General features: G+C 32.6%; 1 protein-coding gene across 1 annotated transcript; it reads right to left on the bottom strand.

Moving 5' to 3' along the window:
* Nucleotides 1-339: 339 nt before the first annotated feature.
* On the bottom strand, nt 340-24612 carry LOC126723018 (probable LRR receptor-like serine/threonine-protein kinase At1g56140). Its single transcript, XM_050426197.1, has 24 exons — nt 24182-24612; nt 19604-19784; nt 13970-14041; nt 13678-13749; nt 13501-13572; nt 13068-13139; nt 12450-12521; nt 12266-12337; nt 11992-12063; nt 11838-11909; nt 11649-11720; nt 10933-11004; nt 10775-10840; nt 10196-10261; nt 10033-10077; nt 8766-8830; nt 7363-7739; nt 6341-6542; nt 6086-6241; nt 5459-5577; nt 3612-3822; nt 3297-3528; nt 3029-3179; nt 340-1068 (listed from the first exon to the last, which is right to left on the bottom strand). Exons 1-24 carry the CDS (start codon nt 24309-24311, stop codon nt 682-684), a joined length of 3108 nt encoding a protein of 1035 aa, XP_050282154.1. The 5' UTR covers nt 24312-24612; the 3' UTR covers nt 340-681.
* Between the last annotated feature and the right edge of the window lie 1863 nt (nt 24613-26475).

The raw sequence follows: 26475 nt of genomic DNA, 5'->3' as shown, positions 1-26475 counted from the left end.
GTATTTTTGTATACTATCAATTTCACCTTGTTGAATGGATAAGTGAGATGGCCTTTTTTTAATAAGAACTTCATCTAGTAGCAGTATAAAAAAAAAGTACATCTCCATGTAAAACATTTGTACAGTTTCTTGAATAGTACATATGACAATGTTTTAGTTACAACATGACACAAACAATGCCTTTACCAAGAAGTATAATGAAACTACGGTGTCAAACCCACAAAAGGAAGATTGAAAAACATTCATGCTAAACAATTACATCTATGACTATGATTATTTAAATACGTATACGATTTTTGATTTGAAGAATACACAAAAGTGTTTGAATTCACACACTAGAAAAATTTTGAAGAAAAATAAAGACTAATTCTCATTTCACCTCTTTGATAGTCTCACCAACCATAGGTTTAGAAGCATTTGTTGGTGGAATGTCTGCATCACCTACCATGCTTGTACTTGATGATGATAATCTGTAATTGATGCCTTTAGTTGCAACCTCATTCATTTGGATACATCTTCAAATTTCCAGTCTGTCAAATATCCTGGCCTTAAAGTTACAGTGCTCACTTAATTATATCTATGATGATTTAAATATGTACACAATTAGGAATTGAATAATACACAAAAAGTTCTTCAATTTACACACTTAGATAAAATTTGAAGAAAAATAGAGAATAATTCTCATTGACCCTCACTAATAATCTCACCAAGCATAGGGTTAGATTCAATTGCTGTTGAATTTTCTACAGCAACCACCATGCTTGTACTTGTCGATGATGAATTGACATAGCTAGTATTAGTTCCTATAGTTGCACCCTCAATCAATGCATTGGTTATATCATCATATGTCCAATCCGTCAAATATCCTGGCCTTGAAGTTACAGTGCTCACTTCAATATCTCCTAAAAGCATTGCCACCACACGCGACATTGATGGCCGTAAAATTGGGGATGCTTGAGTGCATAGAAGAGATACTCCTATCAGTCGTTTTACCTCATCCTCATTGAATTCTAATAATGTAAAGTCCACAAGATCAGCTTCACGGTTGTTTTCATGCAATTGCCAATTCTGAGAAAGATAGATGAGTTGTCAGAGTACTTTTACCATATTGTATGCAAGTGGTGCCAGTGAGTGATTAATTTGTTTCAATGAGTCAACTTTCGATGGGTTCGGAATTATAGTACAGAAGTGGTGCAAGTGAATAATCCAATTTTTTTAATGAGTCTAACAACAACAACAATGGTAACAATCAAGCCTTAATACCAAATTTTTTGAGATTGACTAAGAATTCTCAATAGATTAGTTAGGGTCAGCCATATGTATTCTTTTCTATCATGCTATTTTAAAAGTCATACTCTTTGTTTCAAAAAAATATAATTGTTCATAATATAGTATAAGAGTACTGGTAATGAGTATTCTAATTATCTGAATAAATGAGACAGGTATTTACAGGGGATCTAGATAAATCCTATTGTTTTCCCTCAAGTCATTCACAGGCTTATTTTGTGAATCTAAATAACACTCCATTTTAAGCACTTATTTTAAATGTTTTGTGACAAATCAAGGTTAACATACAATTCAATATCAAAGAATATGTAAACTTAAAAACCAGGAGCATAAAAAATTATGTATAAAGAAGAAAAACCAAAAACTAAAAATAAACTTATGTGTTATATTAAATTTCATTAAATAACTCGGAAAGAGACCATTACATAATGTTTGGTCACAAAAAAAAAAAAAAGAAAAAAAAGAAAAAAAGAAAAAGAAAAAAAATAGGCTCTTACTAGGGTAGATTTGGGTATTGAGCTATGAAGTATGGGTGCGTTTCAGGACTCGGGTGCAGATGCGGGACTTAGCAATTTTTGAAAATGGTGAGTGCGGGTGTGGCGGGACTCGGCAATTAAAAAATTATTAAAAATATTTTTATTTATATATTTTATATATTGCTAAGCATGCTTTTATATATAATAATAATAATAATAATAATAGAAAACTCATATAATAATAATAATAATAATAATAATAATAATAATAATGTACAAAATAAAGCCTCTCTGATCAAAGACTTAGTGGCTCAGTGGCTCACATACCAAAGGTTTAGTGGTTCAGTGGCCCAATGTAAGAAAAAAAAGAAAAAAAAAAAAGAGGGAGATGTGGCTCACGTGAGAGGCACAAAAAACAAAATAAAGCCTCTCTGAACAAACGCATTTAACAATCCTTTTCAAAAAAAAAAAAAAAAAAAAAAAAAAAAACAGAACGACAACCTGGGCTCGTGAAAAAAAAGGGAGAAGAAGACAAAGAAGCAAAGAAGAAGAGGAAAGGGGTTAAGGCCGTTGAAGACGGCGATAGCAGTGTATCAAATCCACTAGTATTTTTGGTTTTAAGTTTTTTTTTTTTTCCTTACCAGCTGATTTCCTTTTTCCGGCCGAAACACACCTATATTCGGCCGATACGATCCGATTCGGCCCGAATGGGCGCAAATTGGCCCGGTTCAACGAGAATTGGTGCGCGTTGGAGCTGAATCGGTGCGAGTTGGCGTGAATCTGGAAATGGAAAAAAAAATGGACGCAATTCGACGCGCAGGCAGCGGCATCCCTCGCGCGTCGTTGCGTCGGAAGCGGATGCGGCGGCCATTTTGCCGCGTCCGTGCATCCTAGGTATTGAGACATGTTGCAAAGTGGACTCATTTTCAAATATTCTAAATAAGAAAATAAAATTATTTTGCTTCGTTTGGAAATCCAAACTTTCCTCTTAATGTGATCCAAGTTTTATCTATTTATTTATTTTTGATAAGTTATGATCCAAGTTCTAATGGTACTTCAACTTTTGGCAGAAAAAAAAAAAAAAAAAAAAAATATATATATATATAGAGAGAGAGAGAGAGAGAGAGAGAGAGAGAGAGAGAGAGAGAGAGAGAGAGAGAGGGAGAGAGAGAGTTGTGGATGGATCATGGTTGTCATGCAAACACATATCCAGATGAAGATAAATACTACAGAAACTTTTTGAGGGACAAAATTATTGTTCATACCCATTCAAGAAGATGCTTCTTTTCTTCTTCCAAGCTTGAGTCAGAATTTGGCCTCCCACTAACAATCTCTAGAGCCACAATACCAAAGGCAAACACATCAGCTTTCTCTGTAAGGTACCCACGCATGGCGTACTCCGGTGCAAGATACCCACTATATCAGTAATAATCACATGAACAAATAGTACTAACATAAATATATCAGTAACATGAAATATATGATTATGTAATTCAAAAAGACAAGGTGACAGCTGTGCCTCTAAAATCTTACATGGTCCCTGCAACGCGGGTGCTTATGTGGCTTTTTTTATCATCATAAAGTTTGGCCAAGCCAAAGTCTGATATTTTGGGGATAAGATCAGAATCAAGCAGAATATTACTGGCCTTCACATCTCTGTGCACTATTCGAAGCCGTGACTCCTCATGAAGATAAGCTAAACCTCTTGCTACACCCAAGCATATATCAAAGCGTGTTGACCAATTGAGATTCAAAGTTCTGTTTCCTGTCTCATGCAAGTATGTAAATTTTAATTTAGATAGTATGCACACCCACAGATAGAGCAACAGCAAAGATGTGTTCACATACCAAATAATGCTTGATCAAGACTTTTATTCTCTAGATACTCATACACAAGGAGTTTTTTATCTCCCTCAATGCAACATCCATACAACTTCACAAGGTTGCGGTGCTGCACTTCAGATATAGTAGCAATCTCATTTATGAATTGGTTCTCTCCTTGGTGTGATGTTACGGACAGTTGCTTCACGGCAATTCCTCTCCCGTCTTTAAGTGTTCCCTATTACAAAGTACCAAACAAAATGTTTCTTAAAAATAATTATTGATCTACATATGGATTTAATCCATCAAAGCAAATAGAAAAAGGAGAGTTTGTCAAACTGGGATGGATGGCTTAATAGATGTAATTTACGCTTATCTGATTGATGGCTCAAGTAATGCAATGTAAAACAAAAACCACACAATAACAATTTATATATAAAATATATATGGAAAAACTCAAAACACGGTAGCTGCTGAATGGGTTATCTTCACCATAAAATTAAAAATGATGTGCAGTTTAATCATTTTCAATTTAATGCCTCATACTATTCATAGGAAAAGAATCAGCAGGGATGACAAGATTGCCCAATACAAATGTTCTACAACACACTGGATTGCTTTAATTTGGCCCAAAACTTGGAATTTTAAAATCTAATATTTACTTTCTAGAGTGTTTATCCCTCCAACGATACAAGCAATACATCTAGCAAGCCGTAAACTACCGAAAAGATCATCCTATGGATCCCATTTCTTAGATCAGGTAACCAACCATACAAATGTACGTCTAGAAAAGAAAAATGAAATTGTTATTTGATGCTCCTAACAAATAATTAGTAAAAAAACTAATGACTTCAATTTTTTTTTTTTTGGCTAAATTATATTTTAAACCATATACTTTGGGTTGATTGCACTTAGACCCTAAATTTTGAAAAGTTTCAATTAAAACCTTAATAGTTTGGATTGATTCCTATAACAGAGTTATAGGAAATATGAACAGAAGGGGTTAATTGAAACTTTTGAGAAACCACACAGATTTAAATATAACTTTTTGAAGTTTAGGGTTTATTTGAAATTAATCATAAACTATAAGGTTTTAAATGTATTTTTCCCCCTTTTATCAATTCATCAGCCTCTATAAGTAGTTTGCTGTAAATGAGTGATTTTCAAAAACAGATTCACTTCTTGCAATTGAGATCCTCATTTCAACATAAGATGCTTTCTTTTATAAGTATACCAAGTATAAAGAACAAGTTACACTGAAGATTTAAGAATCCTACAAATCCACAGTTGTCGTAAAAGAAGGCACAAAAACCATAATTTTGAATGAGTAATCGGGCCAAAAAGGGGAAAAAAAGTGTTAAATATATTATGTTATGTAAACTTAGACAAGTTTAAATTTGGGAAAATGGCCTGAATCAGAAAACAACTAGAAAAATAGGTTGTTCATTTGATTAAGAATATATTTTGAATAACTTGCAACTCTTACTAAAGTTGAAAGAAAACAATAACAGAAGATCCATGTGCATTAGAACTACTACAAAAATAGAAATGGTTTCAGGCTATGGGGTCATGAATCTTCATTTATTTTTGGATCAACATACTTGTACAATATTGCAATTGCCAACTTCTTGCCAGTCACAAGAACAAGATATCATGTTAAGGAGTGCGATGCAAATTCACAACAAAAAGAAAAAAGAATATAAAGGTAAAAACCAAAAAGATAAAGGGTGATGTTTCAATATGTGCTTTGTTAATTGTTATTTCTTAAAAATAGCAATACATGTATAGCAGCTCTGAACTTATATCAGATAGTCAAATTTAAGGCAATGGCTTGGGTACAGCCACTAAAGTTCTTGATTGGAATAAGGGATTACCTTATAAACTGGTCCAAATCCTCCCTCTCCAAGCTTATTATCTGGGTTAAAATCTTCTGTAGCAGTCCTTAGTTCAGTATAATTGAAAGTGAATGTTTTAGCATCTATTTCATGGAGCTCTGCAATTTCAACATAAACACAGGCTATAACACTGAATCTATTATCTAGTAATTGATATGGTCGAGTGGTTTAAAACAGAAAATGCAGAAAACTTTTGCATGCTAAATTGAGTAACTATCCTTTTCCTAAGCATCAACCATCAATGTGTTTTAGAACAGAAAGTTGTTGGACTGATGCTGGAGATTTGGTTGCAAGCTTAATTGTGGAAATTTGCTTATAACCTGGGGCTTCATTGGCCACATAACTTATGTTTCTCCCTGGTCATTTATGTCTGTGTGTGCATGTGTATTATTCCAAGACACGTATAGAAGAGATTTTGGTAAAAATGCCAATGTATACATGAAATGATACACTGCTCAACCTAATATGCAGTATGTAGAGGCCACCTCACTAATAGTGACTAATATAGCAACAAACAAAGGAAAGAGCTCCATTTTGCTAACAAGTAGAGAAAATTGAATCAAGTTTGACAACTATCATGTATGTGCAACATGATTTTTGGCTTACCTTCATCATCATTGGTTGAAGGTTTTCTTCTTCGAACAATACAAAAAACCACGAAAACAGATATAAAGCTCAAAACCCCAACAACGAGACCCACAATCAAACCAGTCCTATTCTTGTTGCTGCTTGGAGGTCTGTTACTAACAGTGGGTGTAAATTCTATACCAAAATAAGATAGTCAATAACAGGGTTACTAACATGTGAGGAAACTAGTACCTAATCTTCTGATTTGAAACTACAGTTTTTGCACTTTATTACCTGGGCTAGCACTGATGGCTGAAATAGAAGGTCCGTAAGTGCCTTGATTAGGTATACAGCAAGTCCCTTTTCCAGCCCAAAAGAGATGGATTTCAAGGTAGTTTTCTGATACCTGAACCTTATTGTACTGCATCTGAACTGCTCGGTAAGAGGCACTACTGGCATTCTTTCGTATATCAAAATCCTTTACTACAAGATTGCCCTGGAGTAGAAATATTCAAAGGTTCACAAAAAACCAAGAATGAGGATAAGAGGAAGGAGGTAATTTATGGGAAAATTGGAGAGGGACTACATCAGAGGTTTCATTCAAAATCCTTGTCATGATTATAGAGATATTTTGGATATCAAAGCTATATTCGGTTTTGGAATTAATTGCAAAAGTAGTGAAGAAATTACATAGGTAGCGGTTTTACCATAGTCAACTGCAATTATGAAAAAATAAGAGCTAATTAGATGGTTAAAGAAAATTTGTGGTGGGTCCAAAATAGATAACCTCTAGTGGTCAATTTAGAATTACTTTGATAATTTCAATCGTGGGGAAATGATTAGTGCACACAAAATTATGTGTAAACTTTTTTAAAACTAAAATTGTGAAGTCACGATTTCAGTTTTAAAAAACTTTACACACAACTTTGCCTGTAATAGGACCACCGGACCTCCTGGCCTAAGTGGTACCCGGATCACTTGGTGACCGTCAGCTTAGGGGTTCTAGCCCCTACATAAACAATTACACATTAAAAAAAAAAAAAAAAAAAAAAAAAAAAAAAAAAAAAAAAACCTTTGTTTGTAATAGGTAGATATGCAGTTCGTAATAGACATTTCCCTTCAATCATATATATGCATCATATTCAAGTTAATTTATGCATTGATGAATAAGACGGTCAATATATTTGCTGCATACACTTTTTTTTTTTTTTTTCCATGTGATTGTATACTAGGGTGAAAAACTTTTTAGGCAAAGCAAACTTCATTTTAAAATAAAACATTGTAATTCTAAAACAATTTGATATTATGATGCAGACCTGGATATAAATATCAAATACACGTCTCCCAAGACTTCGCCAAGTGTTAGTGTTATCAAAAGCTATTTCTGCAAATTGGAGGCTCACAGTGTAGTTTCCATTCTCAAGCCCTAAGCCATAGTATCTTAATGATGAAGCAGAGAGTCGAGCTGTTTGGAATAGCTCTGAGTCTAAAGTATTTGTAAACTGAGATGACGAAGAACTTGTATACTGAGGATTATTGGTCCCTCTAAAATATCCAACATTGCTAACTGCCCACCTGTGTGTGTTAATCACATAATATGTAGCTGGACCAAGTGCCTCATTATCCCTCTCATACACAATCCCTTTAGAAGAGGTAATCTGAGGGCCACCACACTTAATTGCAAAGTCATAATCTGAAATCCAACATAAAAGAAGCAGTCATTGATGTGTAATCTCAGAAAAGATCATGGAAAAATTCTAGGTACTTGATCCAATCCATAACCAGCTTAAGAATAACACACACACACACCAAAAAAATGCAATATCCATATCTAGATATTTATGACCTAATATCTTTTGTGTGTGTGTGTGTGTATATATATATATATATATATGAAGAATAACACACACCCATCCTCTCGTATCTCTACAACCCCAGAAATCCAAGAAACCCTAAAAGAAATAAAGTGATTTTGTAGAGCTACTTGTGTTCAATCTTAGAGAGAGAAAACCTACACACATAGAGTGAAACGATAGCATTTCTCTTCTCTTTCCCTCTTACCATGCCAATACCTTGAGAGGATTTTTATCATCACCATCTACACCTTATTTGAGTGTTAGAGAGAAGATTGGTATTGGGAATTTTTAGAAAAGCCTAAGTTTAAATCCAAGTTCCACTTGTTGAATAGCGGTTGGTTGCTCAACTAGCAAGACCCCATAGAAGAAAGGACTTGGTAAAGTCGGATGCAAGCAAGAGCTTGGAGGGTCTATAGTCAATCTTGTATTGCATCTATTCTCTACAAGTTGAATGTGCGACTAAGTGCTAATGACAAAAGATTGACATAATCAGACCCAAGCTTTAAATACTCTTCTAAAGATCACTAGTAAAGGGTTCTTGGTAGATGTTGACCTTGCAATTTTTTTCTGAAGTACATTTCACTGCCATTATCAATTACTGAATACCAAATTGGCACTGGAATATAGTTATGATCCATTTCCAATTTAGCCCTTTAAAAAGATAGATCCAATTTTCCTGTCTACTAAAAATTTGGAATGCATCCTGGTTGTACTGCATCCATATCAATATTTTGTAAACATTTGAAGTTTGATCAATCTGAATTCTTCTTAGAAACACCAATCCTAGAGTATAATCTTCTTATTGTTCGGCCTCAATACCTGCTAATGCTTTTCAATCTTACAATTATGTTAATTGTACTTACATAATCCAGTGCCTCTATTGCAAGGAAAATTCCGTTGAAGACAATTCAATCCTGAAGGCAAAACACTAAAAGTAGAACAGAAATACACTTAGACAAGGAATATAGTGATTATTGGTGCACATGAAACACTAGTTATTAAGCATATATATATATATATATATATCTAATTGATACAAATATTCTTATTAGGATTAAGTTGTCACTCATGTAATGAGAAATGATCTCTTGGTGATATGCAAATAAAACAATAGAGACTAAAACAGGAAATAGAGAAGTGGGATAACCCCTTAATAAAGTATTTATAAAGACTAGAAGCTAGGTTAGCCCTATATGGGCTTAAAACATAACTGGGCCTCTTGGGCCATTACATAAACATAAACCCAATACCTTTAACAACACACAATGGAAATAAATTGGGGGTCATCTCTTGAAGGATTGTTTGGGTGTTATAACTACTGAGAGTTGAGGTATTCATAAGGACGATCTTGTTGTTGTATTGATTTCTCTAGGACCCATGTTTCTTGGTGCTTGCTTGGACTATTCCTAGTTGTTTCTATTACTTGGGCTATTATCATATAATTTAATTCACACATAGAAACAGGAATATATTCCCAACACATTTTTTCTCATTGTTCTATATGAGGAAAACACTGTAAGATGATATAACCAGGCTTGACCCAGTCTACTTAATAAAATTAATTCTTCAATTTGCATATCTTGGTAACTGATGACTCCCAGGTTGTTGGAGCTGGAAACTATAGTAGTCATGCTCAGGATCTCCATGTGTCAAGCTTAGAGAATATTTTCTACTTCTCACTTTTTCTATTCAATTTCCATCAATTTTTAAAACAGTAGCCCTACCTATCCCAAAACCCAACAACAAATCCCAAATTAATTTGGTATCAAAGGATTTGTCCTGCATCAGACGTCCATTGGTCCACTTCTTTTAATGGACATGTTTAAGTAATTTACATGCTGGACAGCAGCTACTTGATTTTCTATCTATAATTTACTGCTAATAAAACATTATAATTCTCAGGAGTAGTGAGTTAATGATAATTCATACTCCGCATAAAACAAAAGTTCCAAAATATTTGAGAGGACAAGTTACCATGTTAAAAGCAATATGGCTATCAGCTTCTAATAGCTTCACCACCATAATTGACGAGACTAATAACATTTTAAACTAGATTAGAACCAACAATTTTTTTCATTATGGTAAAACTTCAAGCGTTAAAATAAGAAAATATAGCATGGAGAAATTTACCTGTTGTTTGAACTTTCTATAGTGAAATTGTTGGCAACTAAATTACTGCACATTATATAGCATAAGATCAGAATGTCAGTTTTTATTCCAGAGTAGCAGGTTATAGAATATCAAAAAAAGTAAATATAATATAAAATTTTTTCAAATACAATAGTATACATACACTTGTAACTTTTGTTCGCTGACCCAAGAAGGAAAGCTTCCCTCTAAATTATTGTAAGACAAATCACTACACGCATAACATAACAAGGATGTTAGATACATAATCACTTCAACTGGTGAACAATCCCCTCCCCCCAAATAAAAGAAAAAGAAAAAAAGAAAGAAAATACTTCATCATTTTAGAGTAATCACTAAAATATTACATGAGATCAAATCTTTGTTTAATCTAAGTGTGTTATAACCTTCCAATGTAAAAGCATCTTCTCCATAAGATTGTTATAGCTCACTTTATATAAATGTTCACTTAGCTCATACAAGATTTTGGGATGTGAAACTCAAGGTTTTCTACCAAAAAACCACCCTAAAATAGCTTAGTGTTAATAAGAGATAGGAGTCATACTACCCCCTTGACATTAGATTGAATATAACTTCTTGTATATATACAAAAGAGATTCATAAAAACCTTATACATGCAATCAACAAATAAGGGACTTTTTCAATTAAAAAACTAATTGTTAGACACCTTCATTTTAAATGTTTCATAATGCGCTTTTATTAAAATAATGTTTTATGTACTTACATGTTGAGAAGAGATGTGGTTTTTCGTGCAGGTAGAGTGCCATTTAACTTATTATTTCCAAGAAACCTGATAATGAAAGCAATAGTATAAGGTTCAATACAATAAAGAACAATATTGGGATGTATAAAATGCAATTAAGAAAATGAGGTATATTTTACATGTAAGAGAGCGAACTCAAATTGAAAAGTGCATCTGGAATCTGTCCTGTTATATTGTTGAAGCTCAAATCCCTAAAAATAGTAAAACAATATTAGTATTATTATTATTATTGATAATAAAGTTATAATAAAGTTATGAGCAAGACTTAGTACAATACTTAAGTGTTGTTCCTTAGGTTCTTCTCTTAAGATTTTGCCATATAGTTTTTTTTTTCATGAATGGAAGTGTATTTTTAAGTTAAGTTGCCACATAGCAGAATCTTAAGAGGGAAACCTAAAGAACAACACATAAGGTATTATACATAATTTTTGTCCTAAAGTTATTATCACATGGTTGTGTGATACATAAAACTAGCTATCTACAGGAAGTAATTAACAATTAAAATCCTTATGCAACTAGAGTCAGTAAAATATAAGCTAGATTCACCATCCCAACAAGAAAAAAAAGATGGAGAAAAGATAAGAGAAGCTTAAAAGAAACAGGATGAGTTTGAAATAATATGAAGTGGCCCTTTATTCAATTACAAATAGGGTGAGTTCATTTTGCAAGCCATGATGAGTATTTATAATTTAAGTTTTAGTACAAGACCCATATAAATTTCTTTCTTCATGTAGGAGTTGTCCAACCTAATAAATAGCAGATATGTTCTGGGTTCTATGAACAATAATCAAATTTAACCTAACACATTTCCAAGTCCAATATTGGTATAACTTACAGCTGTGTCAACTGTTGGTATTCTCCTATATTGGATGGAATTGAATCAGAAATTTTATTATTCCTTAGTACTCTGCAACACATGTAACTAAACTGTTATACCATACTCTGGAAGAACAATAAAGAAGGAAAGAAAATAGGTATGTTCATCATTAAGAATTTGAAACATAGTTGCTTTGGTGTTTCTTACAAGGTACTTAGAAATTTCATATTCTTTATAAATGCTAGTGAAGAGTTCCCATTAGACAAATCACTTATTCTCCTACAATAATATCACACATGAAATTGTTAGCTTTACAGATCTGCAAAATACAAATAAATAATTAAGAGATGTAGACACTCACAACTCTGTTAGAGAAGTCAAATTGGAAAACGTTGAGGGTATTGGACCTTCAAAAGAGTTTCCTACAAGCTTCCTACAAAAGTATTTTGAAGTAGTTAATCATAAATTGTGCACAATTGCATCTTTTAGGTAGAATGTACAAGTAAACACTAAAATTCTAAATCATAACTCTTACAATGAACAATATTTCACTTTGACTTTGCTATGAAACTTGAGCTTTATCAAGTATGATTTAGAGAGAAACAAATAGGATAGGGCTAGCAATATTATCTTACAAGGTAATAAGTTTTGACCAATTCCCTATGAAGTCGGGTATCCTGCCTGTGAGTTCAGTGTCTGATGCCCACCTGAGACCACATGAAGTATTTCCTCAATCTTATCACAATTTTTTTTTTTAAATTATCATTATGTATATTTTTGAAAGTTTGCAATTGAGAAAAGTTGTGAGGTAGTTCATACACTGTCTGGAGGTTTCTTAAATTAGCAAATGTTGAAGGAATCTCACCACTAATTCCAGAACTATCTATGTAGCTGTCAAGGTGGAAATTTACATGAATCAATTGATATTTAATTTCCAATCATCAGCTTACATAAAATTTAGTAGTAATGGTTAATGAATTTAATGACCAAAAGACAGGGCTCAAGCCATCATTAGATTCTAAATCAAGTTTCAAACTTGTCATAAGAACAATTTCAAAATTTCAAATGGTAAGTATCTACAAATTAAATATCACATTCAATTTGATTGCTGGCAATAAATCTCTGCAATAGCTGTATCATTTCCACCAATTCATTAATGCTAATACTAATGTGCTCTACCATATAAGATATATTTTAAAAATTATGATTCACATTTTTTTTTTTAAATGTCTTGGGATAGCATATACAGTCTTGCATATGCAAAACCTTGCAATTGGCATATAATAATTGTTGTGACAAAGTTCTTATGAGCTTAAGCCACATTCATGATATTACTAGAACCATTCCAAAGTCTGCCTCACCCAGCTATGAAATATAATCAAATAGATTTTCTGAACTAAAACTGAAAATGGAAAGTTATATTGTACTAAAACTTACAGCTGTTCTAATTTCACTAAATTCCCAAGCTCAGACGGGAGAGAACCAGTGAAGTTATTTCCCATAAATGACCTATAAAATTAACAAGTAAAAAAAAAAAAGAATTATAAACCAAGGATTTGATTCTCTTAGTGCAGATCATCATGATCAAGTATGTGAAAGGCATAATTCCAGCCCAAAAAAAAGTTTAAGCGAAATGCAGAAAGTAACAGAATTGATGTACTGTAGACTTGCATCTGGGAGACTAGTGAATTCATATTATTGTGAAACCCTTCTTCAAATATTTTAATGGGAAGTTATATATGCATCCTATGGACCTTGAACCATCCGTGTTTAAAAAAAAAAAAAAAAAAACACACACACACACACACACACACAACCACCACCACCAAGATGCCACATGACTTACAAATTTTGAATGAGGGTAACTTACAATGATAATAAATTTGTAAGATTTCCAAGTTCCTTTGGAATTATCCCTGATAGTGCATTGGCAGCAAAACTCCTAATTTATTAAACATTAGGGAAAAAAGAGAGAGAATGGTTAACTAACAGCAGATGTAATATGTCCTATCCTATGAGTTTAAAATCAAAATTCAGATAGGCTTACAGGTATTGCATGCGAGTTAGATTGGCAATGGATGCAGACAGGTTACCTGTCAAGTAATTTTGGGCCAAATTCCTAAAAGAAATTTGGAAACTTAGCACATTTAACAGAAAATAATGAAAATGAACCATCCTGTAAAACTAGTGCACCACATCATCTAATGTAGATTTCAATTGGTTGACATAATGCACTACAGTTTCAAGGTCTAAGTTCAATTCTAACTTACATGAAAAATAATTAATCAATATTCATGCAATATACAAGAAAGCAAACATATAGAAAGAAGAAATCTTACAGATTGGAGAGGAAAATTAAAGTCCATAGTTCATCTGGGATTACACCAACAACATTCAAGGCATAAACCCTCCTGTACAAAAAATATATATATATATCAAACATGAAAATAAAGATTCATATACTGAAGATGCGCAAGATATTTTGCAGTGTAGAATCTGTACTTTTACATAAGACTGATAGATGCCTGTGACTTAAATTGGCACATGAGAATACATTCTATCAAAATTTTAAATGAAAATTTACTTTGTTTTCTTATGCTCAATTTGATGGTCTATTGTGAGTATGATATTACATGCTCAAAACATTTTAATTAAAGAAGAGCACATAGGAGCACCATAAGGGCAACCCTATGCCCCATGGCAACTTTGTTCTTTTTCTAGGACCACAATCTTTACCACACTATTTTTTGCAACTATCTTATATGACAGACTGTGACCAGCTAGACCCATCACTTTTTTTCCACCACTCACAATTTGTCATGTCAGAGTTGTAGTAAAGTTGTAGTACAAAAGGTTGTGATCCTAGATTTTCTTGGCAACATAAAAATGAATCATTTGAGTGATTGCCTGTTTGGAGAAAGTGATTTGGCCAAAATACACTGATGATCCCTAAAGTTTAGGGAGTGCTTAAAAGAATGAGCATTACATAATGGGACAATGATGTGGCTTTTTTAAAGTGATGTGGCGATGTTTTTGTCATCTTTTGGAGGTAATGTAACAAAAATAGTGTTGGAATGCTTGAACAAAGGTACACCTCTGAATCAAATCAATCACACCCATTTGGTCCTTATCCCCAAAACAAAAGCTCCCAAAAATAGGACCGAATATCACCGGATCAGCTTATGCAATGTTTTGTAGAAGTTTTTGTCAAAGACAATGGCCAGTGTTAGATGTTAGATTGTAATTCATCAATGTAGTCTTACTGTAAATGTTTAATGTAATGATAGTAGTGTAAAGTTTGTACATAAAGATAAACTACATGTTGTTTTATGTATTAGTTAGTTAGGTTACATATAGTTTTACTGTATAGAAGAGTTAGTTAGAAGTAGTTGATAGATGGCACTTGTTCATTGGTTAGTTTGTTAGTTGGTTATAGCTTTCCCCTCCAATCTGTTTCCTATATAAGAAATGAAGTTTGTTTATTTTGATCAATGAGAATTCAATGCATACTCAAATATCTCTCTCTTCTTCATCTCTGATCTAATCATTCCATTGATGAAGCTTGTTACATGTGTGAATTCTAGCATGGTATCAGAGCAAAACTAAATTTCAGAGTCTTCAATTTCGATATTCTCTAAAATTCTTAGTTCAGTTCCTCTTGTTTTCTTTTCCATTTCTAGTGCTCTTCTTCCAATCAAGTTGCTCATCTTTTACTTGATTCGTGCACTAGAATCTTTGCTCTAGATCTTGATTTCTTTGCGGTGATTGGCAAATTGGATTCTTGATTTAGGGTTTATCTTGTTGATTGTGATATTTGCAATTGGAATGTTTTGATAATTGCAATTGGATTTTTGTTCATTCAAATCCCTTGATCAACAAAGTTTGTGACTTGATTCTTTGTGTCTGAGGATCTTGATTTGTTGATTGCCCAATTCTAGTTCAAAAGTGACAGTTCTTGGAGGTTTGTGTGATTCTAGATTGTAATCTTTGACGTTCTTGATTGTACATCTGAGTTTGAGGATATGACAAATAGTACTTCAAGTACTTCTGTTCCAACTATTCAGCCTTGGGAGAATTCTTCTAGTCCTTACTACTTGTCCAGAAGTGATTATCCTGGGGTTTCCCTTGTTATTCAACATTTAACTGAAGAAAATTACAGCACTTGGAGTAGAGCTGTTTTTATTGCCTTGGATGCAAAAACCAAGTTGGGTTTTATTGATGGCTCCATACCAAAGCCTCATTCTGTTGACCACCCTTGTTACACAGCCTAGTGTAAATGCAATAGTACTGTTTTGGCCTGGTTGTTCAACTTAATTTCTAAAGATTTACAGCCTAGTGTGGTGTATTTCAAGACAACAAGAGACGTATGGCTTAATCTGCAACATAGGTTTTCTCAAGGTAATGGTCCTCGGATTTTTGAGTTGAGATTTTTCTTTGAGTCAAGAGGATCTAACCATCAATGCTTATTATATAAAGTTTAAAGGATTGTGGGATGAGCTATCAGAATACGGGACCTGTTCTTGTGGTCATCAAGCTGAAGAATGTGTGATGTCTTTCTTGATGAGTCTTAATGACACTTACATAGCTGTGAGAGGGCAGATCTTGCTAATGGATCCTATTCCTTCTCTAAGCAAGGTATTTTCTCTCTTGGTTCAAGAGGAGAAACAAAGGAAAGTAGGAAAGAATCCCACCACTGAAGCTTCTGCCTTAGCAGTCAAGAACAATGGTTCTTTTGTTAAAGGATCTAATAAGGGTAAGTCTGGTAGACCTCAGTGCACTCATTGTGGAGCTTTGGCCATGTTGTTGATAAATGTTACAAATTACAAGGCTATCCACCTGGCTACAAGTTTAAGAACAAGGGGCAGCAAGGTGGACATTTTGCTTTTACCAGTAATGTTGTTACCACTAAATGCATCAATGAAGAAAGTTTCAATCTCACTAAATTAGAATATCAACAACAACTTGGCTTGATCAACTCGCAGAACCATTTTGGTACACAAGCTTCACAAGAATCCACTTCTAGTGTTCATCAAGTAGCCACCATTATCACTCAACCTCCTTCACAGCCTTCTTTGGATTTTCAAGGGCATGAGATGTTAGGTATCAATTCTTCCATTCCTCTTTTATCTCACCTTCCAAGATTGGTTTCTCCTTCTTTGGACTGTTTAGTTTTTTCTTCTCAAGTTGATATTGCTCATCTTTGTTCCACTGATTGGATTCTTGATAGTGGAGCAATAGATCACATGATTCATTCACTTTAATTCTTTACTTCAATCACTTCTATTGTCCATTTTTCTGTTAAGCTTCCTAATGGGGACATGGCTAAGGTCACTCATATAGGGACTATCAAGTTAACTCTTACATTGACATTAGAAAATGTGCTTTGCATTCCATCTTTCTCCTTTAATCTTGTGTCTATTAGCAAACTAACACAATCTCCTTCTTGTTGCTGTATATTTCTTTCTCATTACGGTTTTATCCAGGAGGATGATTGGGTTGGGTAGAAAGCAGGGAGGCCTTTATACATTAGAGCTTGCAGACATTGTTCTTCCTAAGTTTGTTTTTGATATGTTGTCCAAGCTTTCTTCTTTCAGCTTTGTAAATTCAATAAACTCTTGTAATTCTGCTTTTGTAATTGATAGTACTAGCCTTTGACATAGCAAGTTAGGGTATCCTTCTTTTCAAAGATTGGCCAATTTACAATCTCTTGTACTTGATGTTATCAATTGCGGCAATAATATGTCTTTTGATTATCCTATTTGTCCAATTGCTAAGCAAAAAAGGTTACCATTTCAGTCTTCTATTCATGTTTCTAATTCTTGTTTTGATTTGATACATGTTGACATTTGGGGACCTTATTCCACTCCTTCATTGAATGGTTCTAAATACTTCCTTACTATTGTGGATGAATTTAGTAGATGCACTTGGACTTTTCTCATGTCACATAAGTCTAATGTTTCCCATTTAATTTAGTCCTTTTACAATTTGGTAGTTAATCAATTTAACAAAACTATCAAGGTTATTAGGTCTGATATTGGTCCAGAATTTGCCTTACATTCTTTCTATGCTTCTAAAGGAATCATACACCAATTATCTTGTGTTGAAACACCTCAATAGAACTCTATTGTTGAGAGAAAGCACCAACATCTTCTGAGTGTAGCTAGAGCTTTGAGGCTTCATGCTTGTTTGCCATTAAAATTTTAGGGAGATTGTAGCCTTACTGCCACTTACCTTATTTATATGATACCTAGTCCTTTATTATAAGACATTACTCCCTATGAAAAGTTGTTAGGACATCCACCCACTTATTCTCACCTTAGAGTGTTTGGCTATCTTTGTTATGCATCTACCTTAGCTAGAGATAGAACTAAGTTTGACCCTAGAGCAAAGTCTTGCATTTTTCTTGGTTATCCACAAGGTCTTAAAGGATATAAATTGTATGATCTAAGAACCTAGTCTTGTTTCTTGTCTAGAGATGTTGTTTTTAAAAAGTTTATTTTCCGTTTCAAATCTTGGATTTCCAAGTATGTCAATGCTCCTTCTTCTTCTTTTCATTGTATTTTTCCTCCTCGACCTTCTATTCTTGATCATTCCTCTAAAATCCCTAATGCTTCTACTGAGTTTTCCCCTCCAATTTCATTTTCTGATATGGCTGTGCCACCTGATGACTTCCCTGATTTGGTTCATCCTACTGATGTTTCAAATCAAGTTGATTCCCTTTATGGTTCATCCTACTGATGTTTCAAATCAAGCTGATTCCATTGGTCTTATTCCTCTTGAACCACAAGTTACTGATGTTGTTCCTATTAGGGAGTCTTCTAGAATTCATAGGCCTCCCACTTATCTAAGAGATTATCATTGTAATCTTGTTGTTGCTCCTATGTTGGCCTCAGCTACTCTCAGTCCATCATATGATTCCTTTGCTTCTAGTTCAGGTAATTTGTATCCCTTTTCATCTACTCTCTCTTACACTAAATTGTCTCCCTCTCAAAGAGATTTCTCCATTGCAATCAATGTTCACAAGGAACATGATACCTATGCTCAGGCTATTTTAGATCCCTAATGAGGGAGAAGATTGAAGATGGAGTGATCAAGACCTTCCATGTGCCTACAAGACATTAGCTAGTTGATTTGTTTACTAAACCTCTCCACCAAAGGCAATTTATGTTTCTTTTATCCAAGATGAACTTGATCAACATTTACAATTCATCTTGAGGGTGAGTGCTAGATATTAGATTGTAATTCATCAATGTAGTCTTACTGTAGATCTATAATGTAAGGATAGTAGTGTAAAGTTTGTACATAAAGATAAACTACAGGTCGTTTTATGTATTAGTTAGTTAGGCTACATATAGTTTTATTGTATAGAAGAGTTAGTTAGGAGTAGTTGACAGATGGCACTTGTTCATTTGTTAGTTTGTTAGTTGGTTATAACTTTTCCCTCCAATCTATTTCCTATATAAGAAACATAGTTTGTTTATTTTGATCAATGAGAATTCAATGCATGTTCAAATATCTCTCTCTTCTTCATCTCTGATATTATTATTCCATTAATGAAGCTTGTTACATGCATAAATTCTAACAACCAGTAGATTGAAAAATAAAATTCTTCCACCTGTAATCTTCGAATACCAATCAGCTTTTATACCAGAAAGATGGGTTCAAGTTACACTTGATATAAACTCTCTCTATCTCTTGAAGACTTGGCGGAGTAGCTTTTTCTTTGTGTTCTTGGTTAACCAAAAAAAAAAAATTCTAAGCAAAACCTTTAATTTATTTATTTATTACTATATCCTCCTAGTATTAGTAAATTTTGAATTTGTTAAACAAAATTTCAGTAAAACCATAGTCAAATAAAATTCATTGGTAAATTTTTTAGAGAAAGTATTCATTACTCATAAGTCATATCCATATCTGAGAGGTTGAGAAGCATAGGAAACAAAACATGAGGATATAAAAAGTGAGACACGTACAATTGGGTAATATGGCAAGTAGAGTTAGACAAACACTCGCATTTGATTAAGGGGTTGTAGTTTAGGTTGTCAATGTCAGTTGAGTCGATGGCTGCTCCATTGCATAGTTCCCCACTTATATTCCATTGACCTGATGGTGCTGTGATCCCCCATTTTTGAAATATTGAATTCAAAACTCGCACTGTAATCAAATTCAAAATAAAAAGTCATTCTGTCAAGTTCAGGAAACAAAATCCAGTAATGGCCCTTGCCTCCTAAATTGCTGCTGAATTTTCAGTGGCAGCTTCACATGTAAGTTAGGAAGTTCACTTCTCAAAAAAAAAAAAAATATATATATATATATATATATATGTATAGGTATTATTTTTAAGTATAAAATTTAGCTACAAAATTAGTTCTAACCTAAGACTACAATTTTACTTAATATCTTTTTATTAAAGGTGAATTTTGACAAAAGAACCAATGAATTACATCTTTTTCTTATATCCTTTATGCTTGCAAAATTTCTAAAAAATTAAAAATCAATAGCTATGTCATTAATAAATTGTTTAAATTGCAAGTTTTTGTAGTTTAAAATTATGCATAAAATATAAGTTCATAGATCATATAGTAAATAATATCCGATTAATACAAAATTTGACATGTGTATTAAGAGTGTAAAGAATATGAAATCTAAGGGTTAGTTTTTCAAAATATGCAGTAATGTTTATTTTATTGAGTAAGGTTATAAATTTAAGCTACAACTAGTTTTGTAGCTAAACTTTGTCCTATTTTTAAACTAACATGTTTTGTCTGCACTAAAATAAATATATTGAATACTTGGTTTGAGAATCCCAAAATTTTTGGTTCAAAAAAATAAAATCCAAAATAACAATAATAAAAATTAGAGAAATTATATAGAAACAACAAAATCTCACAACATTTTCAGTCTAATATTATATTATTTTATTTTGACTTATAAGGGATCATCACCTCAACTGTTGTGAAAATATTATGACAATTTGTTGTTTCTCTACCACAACTCTAAAAATCAGAGCCCAAATAATAGCAAAAATATCCCAAACAACAAGATTAGGCATAACAACACCAAACAAATAAAATATTACAGAAATCTCATTCAAAAACAAAAAATAACTACCCTTAATCCATTCCATATAAATAATCCCTAATTTCAATATTTTCCCTAAAATACGGCCTTGCATGTAAGTTAGGGTGTTCATATGAACACCTGACAGAGTTGGTTTTAAACTAACATATTTTGTCTACCTTAAAAAAAAAAAATTAAACACCCTAACTTGATAATCCCACCAATTTTGGTTCAACAAAAATAATATTGGACACCCAAACATGTACACAACAAAACTGGTGACAATGTAAAATATAGGTCCAACCTTTCAATCAAACCCCTTATGTTATTTTTAAATAAAAATTTTAGCGAGGAAGAACCAATGAATTTTCGCCTATGTGGTTCAAGGTTTTTGTGGGCAAAGTAATTATTAGGTACTCCCAAAGTATAATGACATAGCATTCCCTCTTTTTGACATTCATGATAGATTCGACCATGAATTTAATTAATGAGATTAATCATGAATGTGAAAGAGGAAGAACCACATCATTGTACTCTGAAAGTACCTAATAATTTTCCTTGTGGGACAAATAAAAAATGGGAGGTGATGGACTTGAAAGAGGAATTGGGAAATTTAGAGAATGTTAAGGATTTACTAGATAGTGAGCTCATCATTGATTATGTGGTCCCACCACTTTTATTGCAACTTGTGAGTGTTTAAATGATCTAGCATGGTTGATGATGCTATTAAAAAAATTAGGATTTGTGAAAAATATTATGATTTGTGAAATTAGTTATATCCATAGACTTGGTGAGTTTGATTACCTTGTTTTTAGCAGACATGTTATGGTGAGAAAAACTATAACATGAGACCTACATTAAGTTAATTGTATTGACTTTTCGACCAAAAACATAATAGTGGGACTTGCAAAAAATAATCTACTATAGCCACACAAAAAAACTCCTTTTGTTGTGTCTCTAAATTTTCTCAATAAATGAGTTTCTTTTTTATTAGCTTTTTTTTTCAGGTTCCACTATTATGTTTTTGGCCCAAAAGTCAATACAATAAACTTAATGCAAGTTCCACGCTATGGTTTTTCTCAAAATGTCAAGTATGAATCACAACACTCTCTCTTTCATCCCAAAATCACAGCAATACACTCTTTCTCAACCCAAAATCTAAAGAACAAATTTTTTCTCTCAACCCAAAATCACAACAACTACCATGCATGGCTCAATTGAAGATCTCCAATCTTAGATTCCGACTCTCTCTCTCTCTCTCTCTCTCTCTCAACCCAAAATCTAAAGAACAAATTTTTTCTCTCAACCCAAAATCACAACAACTACCATGCATGGCTCAATTGAAGATCTCCAATCTTAGATTCCAACTCTCTCTCTCTCTCTCTCTCTCTCAACCCAAAATCTAAAGAACAAATTTTTTCTCTCAACCCAAAATCACAACAACTACCATGCATCACTCAATTGAAGATCTCCAATCTTAGATTCCGACTCTCTCTCTCTCTCTCTCTCTCTCTCTCTCTCTCTCTCTCTCTCTCTCTCTCTCTCTCTCTCTCTCTCTCTCTCTCTCTCTCTCTCTCTCTCTCTCTCTCTCTCTCTCTCTCTGAGCATTAAAGATACAATTGAGTTTTGGATGTTTAGATCAATGGCTCAATCAAAGATCTTCAATCTTAGATTCTGAAACTACATGTGAAGAATGATTCCAATCTATGTCTCCCTTTGTCAGAGCATTAAAGAAACAATTGGGTTTTGGACTTTTGGATCCAAAAGAAGAAGAATGAAAGGGAGAGAGGGAGATGGAAAAAAAGAATAGAGCTTGGGTGAAGTTTTTGGAGAGAAGCAATGCTTTATAAAAAAAAAAAAAATACAACTTCCACAACATTTTCATAATAATTTTTAAAAATATTTATGTGGCAAGCTGTTATTAGCTTTAATTCATGCCCATCACTAATATCACTCTTTTGCCTAACAGTGACTACTTGTCACTCAAAATTTATAGTAAAAATGTTGTGAACATAGCTTTCTAAATATATATATATATATATATATATATATATATTACATACATTAACAATTTGACATATTTGTTGTGAAATTAGTTGGGTCCATAAACTTTCTTTTTTGGAGAGAGGGATATGGTGGAAAGATAAGGGGAAAATTTTAGAAAGGGGAGTGGCGTGGTGACAAAGATAAGAAAGAAAGAAGACACTAAGGGGATTGGGGGTTACAGGGTGGTAGGAGAGGAAGATAGGATTTGGGGAGAGAAAGAAAGAAGATAATTAAAGAGAGACAAAAAAAAAAAAAAAAAAAAATTGAAAGAATTTTTGTATACGGTTTATATTAGTGTGTCTTAAAAAATTTAATAACTATTTAAGAGAGAAGAAAAAAATGTAATTTTTTTATACGAACTATGTTTGACTATGTACTAGTTTTATAATAAAGTTGAAACAAAAAACAGGAAAGCCATCTTAGATAACGTTATCCCACCAAGAAATGGATGATACGGTATTCTTCATCTGTTTATTATTATTATTTTTTTCCATACTGTTATTTGGAGAAGACACCATATAATCTTGCAGTTTTCTCTATGTTTGGTTATATAATTCATTGTATTTCTTGGCAGTATACTACGCATTTCCCTTAAATAATCTTCAAAGTCAAATTACTTAGTCATGTCCAATATATAAAAGATGTTGAGGTGTGGCTAGAAGCCTAGAAGATGTATTAGGGGTTTTTTTTTTTTTTTTTTTTGGGAGAATAAATGAATAAAACTTAAAAAAAAAAAAAAAAAAAAAAAAAAAAAAAAAAAAAAACTTATACTAAAAACTGGAAAATTATTAGGTACTTCCGGAGTAACCATAAATACGTACTCCCCCCAATCACATAAATGGTGGGGCCTACCATGAATTTAATTAGTGGGACCCACCATTCATGTGAGAGGAAGGAATACGCATTTATGGTACTCCAAGAAAAACTATATTGTTGTTTAATGTTTCCTATAAAAAATATAATAATAAATGTTGTGCTTGTTTGAGTAACTTGGTATTATTAAGCAGCTTAATATTATTAAAAAAGTAGTTTTATATTATTGTTTAAGGGGAAATTATTGTGTACTTTCAGAGTATCATAAATGCGTACTCCCTCATCTCACATGAATGGTGGATCACACTAATTAAATTCATGGTGAGATTCATCATTCATGTGAGAGGAGAGAGTATACATTTATAATACTCTAGAAGTACCTAATAATTTTCCTTGTTTTAAGACCTCACTTTGTATACGCAAAATGTAAATTGAAACTAACTATTTTCAGCAGAGACACAGAGACTTCAAATCTCTATGCTCCTATTTACCAAATTATCAACAATATATATATATATATATATATATATATATATATATATATACACACACATACACACAAGGCAGCAGAGCACTGACACTAATACTATAATCCAATAATCCGTAGGAGAGAGAGAAAAAGAGAGGCACACCTTCAGCAGGGTCTGTACGAGGTTGGGTTTGATTTTGATATTGAGATTGAGATTGAGCTACCTCCACCAGCTGGCCGAAGATGCAAGCAGCACAAAAAGCTATAGCTAGAAGTGGTGGTGATCCCACCATGGCGTTAATCTTTTTCTATAGAGATTGATTAACAAAATTGATGAGCAATGAGAATGCAGAAAACCAGAGAAAGAGCAAAAGAGTAAGCTACAAGATGATTCTTAATTTCCTGAGCCACCAGACTTGATTAAATGCATTTCCTAAGAAGTCAGTCAAGCAAAGTAAGTCCGTCCAATTGGCATCCGGTTAGGCAAAATGTTTTTAATTTATTTATTTATTTATTTTTAACACAAAGTCAAGCAAAGTCCATCCATTTGGCATCCGGTTAGGCAAAATGATGAGCAACGAGAATGCAGAAAACCAGAGAAAGAGCAAAAGAGTAAGCTACATGATGATTCTTGATTTCCTGAGCCACCAGACTTGACTAAATGCATTTCCTAAGAAGTCAGTCAAGCAAAGTAAGTCCGTCCATTTGGCATCCGGTTAGGCAAAATGTTTTTTATTTATTTATTTTTTTTTTAACACAAAGTCAAGCTAAGTCCATCCATTTGGCATCCGGTTAGGCAAAATGTTTTTTATGTTTTTATTTTTTTATTTTTTAACACAAAGTCAAGCAAAGTCCATCCATTAGGCATCCGGTTAGGCAAAATGTTTTTTGGTTTTTGCCTTTTGTTTTTGTCTCAATTTTTTTTTTCTTTTAAATTTTACTATAACACAATATATATACATACATATATATATATATATATATATGAGTTAAGTTCAAGTTACATTATACCACCCAATAACTTGTTATTAAATTCATATTTTAAGAATGCCACCGTTAAATTATATGTTCTATATGTGCTTAACAGGCATGCCAAATTTCATGCCAATCGGATGTTATTTACCATGTGATCTATAAACTCATCTTTTATGAATTATTTTAAATTACAAAAACTTGAATTTAAATAATTGATTGATAACATGACTATTAATCTTTGATCACCATGAAATTTTGCAAGCATAGAGAGTATATGAATATAATGTATTGTAACGGTAGATTTGTCAAAATTCACATCTAATAGTAAGTTATTAAGTGGCGTAATATCGTTTAGAATTACACCAGATATAATTTCAACCCAACTATATATATATATATATATGAGTTGGGTTCAAGTTATAGCTGGTGGCTAATGTAATTCTAAGCAATGTTATATCACCCAATAACTATTATAAAATTCATATTTTGAAAATTTCACTGTTGAATTATATATTTTATATGTTCTTAACATTCATGCTAATTTTCATGTCAATTGGATGTTATTTACCATTTAATCCATAAATTCATCTTTTATGCATTATTTTAAATTACAAAAACTTGAGTTTAAACAATTGATTGATAACATGACTATTAATCTTTGATCACCTTGAAATTTTGCAAGCATGGAGAATATATAAAAATAATGTAATATAACGGTAGATTTGTCAAAATTCGCATCCAATTAAAAAATATTGAGTGGTATAACATTGCTTAAAATTACACCAGGTGTAACTTGAACTCAGCTCTCTCTCTCTCTCTCTCTCTCTCTCTCTCTCTCTCTCTCTCTCTCTCTCTCTCTCTCTCTCTATATATATATATATATATATCTTTTTGTCATATATTTAATAAATAATTTTTTTTTTTAAAAAAACTATATCTTTTGTCTTGTAAATCTGTGCGATACATATGTATTTGTTTGGGTGTTATGTTATGCCCCAATACCTTTTTTTCATTAAAGAAATTCACATTTCTCATTAATTATCAATATAATTTTGATTTATGTATATATAATTAATTAAGTCGTGTATGGCACAAATATAATGCTGTGTTTAAAGTAAATGCATAGTATGATTTTAAACGATTTGTAAGTAGTAAACTGGGATTTCGAGTTACTCAAGGGGGTGAGGGGGAATTGGAGCAGCACCAATCATGTAAGGTATAAAGTAAATTTACCCAAATCCGTTTTCCAAAGGTATGGCACATTTCACATTAAATTCTATTCAAACTTCATGTTAATTTGTCACATCTCTCCTTAGCCTTATTACAATTTTTTTTTTTTTTTAATGTATAAAATCTATTTCATTAATATAAAAATGTTTGAAATAACAATTAAATTTATTATTTTAATCAAAAAGTAAGGATTGAACAATATTATCCAAAGTGTTTAACAAGTTAAATTTGCAATAAAACAATTTTTTTTTT

This window comes from Quercus robur, chromosome 4 (genome assembly GCF_932294415.1).
Source record: "Quercus robur chromosome 4, dhQueRobu3.1, whole genome shotgun sequence".
Lineage (NCBI taxonomy): Eukaryota > Viridiplantae > Streptophyta > Magnoliopsida > Fagales > Fagaceae > Quercus > Quercus robur.
The sequence above is the reverse complement of the archived record's forward strand: the minus strand, read 5'-3'. Positions and strand labels throughout refer to the sequence as shown.